The sequence below is a fragment of the Coloeus monedula genome (genome assembly GCF_965178545.1).
Source record: "Coloeus monedula genome assembly, chromosome: 10".
Lineage (NCBI taxonomy): Eukaryota > Metazoa > Chordata > Aves > Passeriformes > Corvidae > Coloeus > Coloeus monedula.
Genome location: NC_138790.1, coordinates 19,728,414 through 19,735,752, shown reverse-complemented (window position 1 = coordinate 19,735,752; position 7,339 = coordinate 19,728,414). Strand labels below are relative to the sequence as shown.

Genomic DNA, 7,339 nt, shown 5'->3' with positions numbered 1-7,339 from the left:
CTCTTGAGTGTTATGTTTGTTTTGCAGATTTTGGGTTAAAAATTACCTTTAAACACTGAATTTTTTTGGGCACTTGACAATAAAACCCCAAATCCGTGCTAGTTTTCCTGAGTATGTAGCAGTGGCAAGTCTCGCTTCCTGGCATCCAGGACTTCAGGCAGGGAGAGAGCTTAGCCCAGTCTCCTGCTTTCACCTGCTAACGAATTGTCCAGGGATGGAGAATGCTTGTTTTCCATGTGGGTTTGATTTTGTTTAGTGAAGGGAAGTACAAACTCTGGCATGGGACAGGACTCCGGCAAGTTTGGAAAGCAGGTGCCAGTGTGTCAGGCAGCAGTTCCGCGTCTTTAAAGCATAGCGAAAGATGGGGGTGAACTGCACTAAGGAGATGCAGTGGGCCACCTCCTTGAGCCAAGAGGGCACTGGTTAAGTAAAAGTGGACCTATTTCTTGCAGTTGGTAGCGCAGTGAAGTGGTCCTTTGCCTGTGAGCACAGGGCTAGAGCCATGGTCCAGTGAGCTCAGGTGTGTCACCACCCCGAGCTCACAGCCAGGCACAGCAGGCTTTGCTGAGATGGTCTGGACAGGATTGGTGCAGGTTGGGTAGGGAAGCTCAGGGTGGCAGGACGGACCTGGAGCTCCTGCTGCTGGCTTCAGGGAGCAGGACATGGGGAAACCCCATCACTCCCTGACCAGTGCAGCTGTAGGGGGTTCTGCTGTAGAACAGGTCTCCTTTAGGTCAGACTCCAGGCAGCTGTGCTGGAGTCCTTTCTTGCTCACCTGCAGCAAAGCCTCTTTAAAAAGCTTCTGTTGTTGCTGTCTGCAGTCATTCAACATCTACTTTTTTCTAAACTAGACTTTTTAAAATTATTTTAAAAGAAAAGCCTTTTCAGAGTATTTATATATTTTTATGGCAGTGTTAACATTGACTAAATTAAAGATTCAGCTCTAAGGGATAGGAACTTGCTATGTTCCAGTAACTAAGGGCTATCTCATCAAGAAAGAGATGTAAGATGTAATGCTAGAGGCGTTAAGGGAAGACAGCAGTTCCAGTGTGTTCAGGTGTTTGTTTGTTCTGACTGTGCATGGGGAGTCCTGGGGGTTTGAAGAAAACTCTGGCATCCACCAGTGAGTTAACAGCCCAGCTTTGATGTGGGTGAGGGCACAGCTGTATCAGTGCTCTGTTTGTGGAGCATTTGTATTGACATTGTATCAAGATAAAACTTTCAATGCATGTGTTCTACAGTTATTTATTAAAAAAAAGTACTACCCCTGTGCTCTGGTAAGTTCTTTGGCAGCTCTGCCCCAGGTGAGGACCTGCACATCATTCCCACACCCGGCTGCTGCTGTGTGGCTGCTCCATCCCCATCCCAGGGACACCTGCAGGCCAAGGGCTGCTCTAACCCAACACTGACAACTGACCCAGGCTGGTTAAAAGCACTTGTTTATTGGTTACAATATCAACTCATGGCAACATCTTTCACTGAGCCACTGTACAAATACAAAGAAAAGGATCCATCGTGGAAAAAAAAAAAAGCTATAAACAAAGTTCATAGCAAGTGATTTTTTTTGTCACAGGGAAGTCTTTTTACAACAGCACTGTTAAAGAACAAATGGCACAAGTCCCTGGTTTTTTAATAGCTTAAATAAAAGCTTTAAGACTGTTTCTGAATACATACACAATCCAAAGGCAGTGCAGAATCACTTCATAATTGGTAACATTACCAAAGTTTTCCAAAGTAGTCAGCAACAAGTAAAAACAAAACAAAAAAAGCTGATGAGAGATGCTGGGAACTAAAAGCAAAGTAAAATTAAGCATGTTTAGAAGCACTTTGTTTTGGACTCCTTTGGATGTAATATGTACTACAAGTGTTCAGATGCTTTTATTTAAAAAAAAAAAAGAAAACACAAAGAGAGCACCATTGTGTAAGTAAAACAAAGGCTTGAAATACCTAAGACTATTCCACCGAAGTCCATATTAGTTAAAACCTAAACATACTGTGTGGTATAAGAATGTCAGGCACATGTAATCTGTTATCAGTTATATCAATTAGTAACACTGTTCACACATTTACCATAACAACACTGCATTAACATTCTGCATGTATTTTACATAACCAGCAATTGGATAAAAGGCTCTGGTGCCTCTGAAGTGTAGGAGGAGTGTGACCAGCATGCATGCCAGAGTACTGGATACACAGTGCACCATCAACCCATGCTAAGTACTTGTACAGGAAATGCTATCTCAAAACCAGCCATTCTGCTACACAACCATTGATACCAACTAGTCCAATTAGCCAAAACTCTCACCAACATCTTAAAGCACAGCACTAAACCTAGTGGAGGTGACAGTGTCCCCAGAGAGGACAGACTACAACTCTTGGAATGTTTTCACAATGTTTTCATTCCACCTTGAAGTAATTAATGTGAACTTCATTGTGGGACAAGCAGTTACACAACTGAAGTAAGGAGTCAGCTACTTCCAACCCATGCATTACAGTAAGGACACACTGGGACCTGCTGCTGCTCCAGCTCAGCTTTGCCAAGGCAAGGTCAGGCCCTGTCCTGCGGCAGGAAAAGCCTCTTTAATCCATGTTCCCTTTGGAATGGTACAAATCCTGTCACTACATGGAGCTGTCAGCTCTGCCAGCACTGCCATGGATCTGCAGTTCAGCACAGCAGAGGACAGCAGTGTTTGGAAGGAAAAAGGCTGGAGACAGATGGAACCAGGCCACATTACTGAAGTACACAAGCAAACATCAGCACGAAGCCACAGCAGCTTTCTGTGGTTTCCAGAATCTCAACCGCTTTCTCCACCAATAAATAGCCATCCAAGGCTAGATGGGAACACACCCAGGCTGGGCACTTGCCTGAAGGGAGAACTCTATTGCCAAGTCAAATCACATTAAAAAATGCTGACAAACTACCAGAATAAAGTAAATCTTGTTACACCAAGCACGTGGTTCTGCTTCCCAAGCCATAACCGATTGCCTTCAGAAGAGAGGCTGGGCAAGAGTTACTCTGCCACTGTTTGGCACAATGCTCTTGGTTACTCCAGTTCTGTAATGACACAACTTATTTGAAATTCAGCTAAGGATGAAGTTTGGCTGCAAACTTTTAAAGCCAGTGAAGATGTGCCCACTCATGCTGCAAGACCTGCTGTGAGTTTGCTGTCACAGTGCAGAGTCAGAAGTCACACAAGCTGCATACATGGGCCCACAACAACTGCAGGCACACACCAGTTTCTTTGAAATTCAAAGCTGGGGTAAAACCTTTTAAGTAAAACCTATCAAGGGTCATTTTATTTCCTTCCTTCTTTTAGGAGGAGTTTGAGCTTCTACCATAAAAGCCACCTCCACTTTAGCTGGGGCATCAACCTCAAGAGGTCCCTGCCAGCCGTTTGAAAACGGGAATGCCACAGCCTCACACATTCCGTGGCATCACCCAGTATCTGTGGTACTGTAATCTGCTTGAAAAATAACCCACAGCCAGGGCAGTACTGGAACAGCAAACGTCACCGGGGCAGGATCTATCACAGGCTTCCTACAAGCTCCAAGGACACACCAGACGCCGTTTCCCCCGTTGTGCTCAGGCTGCTCCAGGTCTCGCGTGTACCGACACCAGAGACCCTCAGACCTGGGGTGACCGAGGAGCAGGGGCAGGCAGAGCTCTGTGATGCCGTTGGACACCTCAGCAAGTAGTTGGCATTCCTTAGTAATTATTTTAAAAGCAGCTGAATCCAAGAGACAAAAGCCATCCAACAATGACAGTGAAGTTATTGGCAGTAATACCTGTACAAGAGCCACTATCACTGTGACAGGCTACCTGAACTGGTAAGAAAAGTTATATACAGCTGTAAAATTGGTTTTGGAGTTTCACAAGTAGAAACCAGTTTTAATACCAGAATGTAAAAATGGCACCGGTCTTGGCAAAGGTGTTGACTAGGAAATTGGTTCAAAACACACTTCTACGGAAAAAAATTTTTTTAGAAAAAGAATATTTTCTTAAAATTCCTTAGTAACAAATTTCCAGAATGATTCACTCAAGGCAGCTGTGAGTTTAAAAAAAAAAAAAAAAAAAAAAATCAAGTGCACCACTAAAAAATAAACTGAGTCTGCAAGATCCCAAAGAGCTGCTCACTTAAGAGAGTTACAAGAATTCCATAATAGTTCTGTTAATGCAGAGAGATCACAAAGCAAAATGCTGAGGAATTCCTGTGAGACACAATACAGTGGGATTTTGGTCCTACACCACAGGCTGCTGTTAGGAAATGTTCCTTCTCCAGTATAAGAAGCGCCTTTTTTCTTATTTTAAAAGTGAATTTACCGTGATTGACTGGTACATTTTATTGGCACCTTCACCATTATAGACATGGCAAGTTTACAGGCACAGTCTGGAAGTACTGAAATTTAGGATTAAAAAAATACCAGAAACTTGACAAAAGTCATCTCAGCCAGAAATCCATTTGGATATACTACAGGATTCTGGGCCCTTCTCTTTACTACCTGACCCAGAGACACCCAGACTCCCCATCAGTTCCAATGAATGATGACTAATACCATCTTCCAACCTGGTGATTTAAAATTCACGTTATTTTTAAAATAAGTCACTTAAGAGAAGCCAATAGACTTAATCCCCCATTCCAAAATAGCCACAGACGTTCAGATTCCCAAGGGAACATCCACTGTGAGTGCAGACATGCTGCCAGGCACCAAAAAGTGAAGCAACCTCCCTGGGCAGTTTCAAATGGGCATCAGTCACTTGATTTTCCTGTCTCTGCACTGAACTACACTTGATCAGATTTCTCACCAACTGACATCAAAATCAGAATCAAATCAGCAAAGGAGCAGAAATGGCTATTTACAGTGTCGGAGCTGCAGGACAGCTGGCATCTAGAAACACCCATGGCACAGCCCTCAGGGACCACACAGAACAAGCACACCCTTAAGGTTATCCTGGGCAGTTTTCAGGGGTCACACAGGTGCAGTTAAGTTACACAATTCCTCTGGTAATTCACACTGCACAGAACTGACAACAAGCACTTTGGCTGTGGTGTGCTTTGGCAACCCCTGAATTTGGAGGGGAATTACAAGCAATTAACTGCACAGTTAAATCCTCTTTAGGAATTTAAGCAAAGTCCTCCTGAAATTCTCAGTTGGTGTGGAATGAACAAGCTCTGCAGAGACACTGCTCTGGGCTCTGAGCAGCAGCCAAGTCACTGAGTGCAGATCAGCTGGAGCTTGTGAAGGGCCAAGCCCACCCATTTGGCCAGCACTGAGCTGGCCAAAGGGAAAGCACTCAGCATTTGGCTTCTGTACCCACAGACTGCGTGGAGTAACTGATCAAAATCCTGCAGGGAGGAAGCTAAAACTTCTGCATTTATTTTATTTTCCAATTATTTCTGCTGTTGGTGCAAGTCTACCTGGCATTAACTCCTTGGTGTTTGGAGGTCATGACTGCCAATGGATGAACCAGGAACCACTGGCTTGAAAGAAGAACCCCCCTGATCAAAAACAGGCAAGCAGGTCAAGAAGTGAGTGAGTAAGGCGGTAGGTATTAACTGGGAGTCTCCAGGGCCTTTAAAAAAAATTCAAATGCCTTCCATTATAAAAAACACATACATACCATTGGCTTCACTTTATCTACAGTAAATTCACAAAAACATTTAAAACAGCAATCTAGTTCACCCACTACAAAACTCAGAAGTGACATCTCGGGTTAAAAGCAAAGCTATAAATGTAGTTCCTTAAAAAACGCAAACATATTTCTTTACATACAGACAAATGTTACATGATTGGCTGCTATAATGTGTATATTCTGTTATGTACAAAAAAAAGTACAGGATTAGCAGACTGAGCACAAGCAAAAACCCTTCAAGGACAATCTAACCAAACCACCAAAAACAAAAAGACTGGCTCTTAGTTTGTCGGTCACCATGATTATGTGTGCTGGCCCCTTTTAAAAAGTCAGTGATTTCTTCCCCCCTCCCCTATTTCTTCACTTGATTTTTTTTCTAGTTTACAGAAAGCCTTTTTGTGTAATAATCAGTGAATAGAAAAACTTCACCTGCAAATACAAGGTAGAAATGTTATTTCACAGCTATAGGCTGCAGCATTGATCTCTCCAGATCTCAAATGGAGAATGTACATGTTTGGCTCCCAGTTAATTCCAGATTCTGAGAAAACTGTCCCAAGACCCTGTAGCTACAGCCATGCCGTCATCAGTAACACCTAAACAGCTGACACGGTTGTCATGGCCAGCCAGGACACCTGGAAAAGAAGAAGCAATGGAAGTTTAGTGTCTGCAGGATATTAAGGACTTCAGTTGTTACTCTCCTCTCCCAAGCAAGTCTTAAATTTACTGAAAAAGATGCAATGCAAGATCTTAATCCTCCTTTTTGTTTTTACCCTGAAGAACCATATAGACTGTAACAGCCTTATCAAGAAACCCAACAATAAGGGATGTAAAAATATGTACACACAATATTGCCTCCATTTTTCTCTCTGCCCTTATGACTACTCCTTCCTGTCCCAAAGATGTCCTCCTCCCTAATCAGGCTCTCTACCGATTTTCCCCCCTTTTCTGCCATGCTGTCCACAATTTCAGCCATCAAGCACTTCCAAAATCGAATGTGATGTCTCCTGACAAAGCCCTGGATACATTAACTGCCTTGAGTTTCCTAAGTTTTGCAATCCCTAGGGATTGCAAATCCCCCATATATGTGACAAAGAGAAGAGCAGCATCATCCTGCCTCCTTCCTGCTTTGGTTCTGCTTTCCCTCTACCCCTTCTTGCCCTTGTCTGCTCTCCCAAGGTTGCCCATCCCGGTCTCACAGAACTAAGGAAAAGGATCTATTTTCAGTCTGAACAGCAGAACTGATGTTCAGAACAGAACCAGGCCCCAGCATTTAAGTTACTGTATGAAATGAGAAAGAAATAGCTGTGCTATAAACATGCTGTGTCCTGACCAGTAACTAATTCAAGGACCAGAAGTTTCCACTTCCCCTCTTTCCCAACAGCAGGGTTTGCAAAGCAAAAAGACTCCTGTAGCTACATGTGAATTACTGCCACTCATGGGTGCAAAAGTCAATGCAAACATGTAATTTTGCACTACTTAATTCCATAAATTTCAGTGAAGTACTTTTTCTGTAGATGCAGTTTTGGAGGGCATTCCTCAGCCTCAAGAACTGGCATCTCCCAGCACACAGATCTGTAAAGCCCTAGAACAGGCCTGTTCTCCTGACTCATTTACTGCTCACGCCACGGAGATGAACTGGAAGCAGTGTAACTTCTGGAAGATACAACGAAATGCAATAAAGGATGCCATTCCAAGAGCGTTCAGAGG

The 7,339-nt window shown here is 43.4% G+C and overlaps 1 protein-coding gene across 1 annotated transcript in view; it reads right to left on the bottom strand.

The window, feature by feature from the left end:
* Positions 1–1,395: 1,395 nt before the first annotated feature.
* Positions 1,396–7,339, bottom strand: part of GNB4 (G protein subunit beta 4) — a 30,724-nt gene continuing 24,780 nt past the window's right edge. The window contains exon 10 of the mRNA XM_082288130.1: positions 1,396–6,264. Within this exon, the coding sequence (XP_082144256.1) occupies positions 6,158–6,264 (107 nt within the window). The 3' untranslated portion in view covers positions 1,396–6,157. The remainder of the gene's footprint in view (positions 6,265–7,339) is intronic.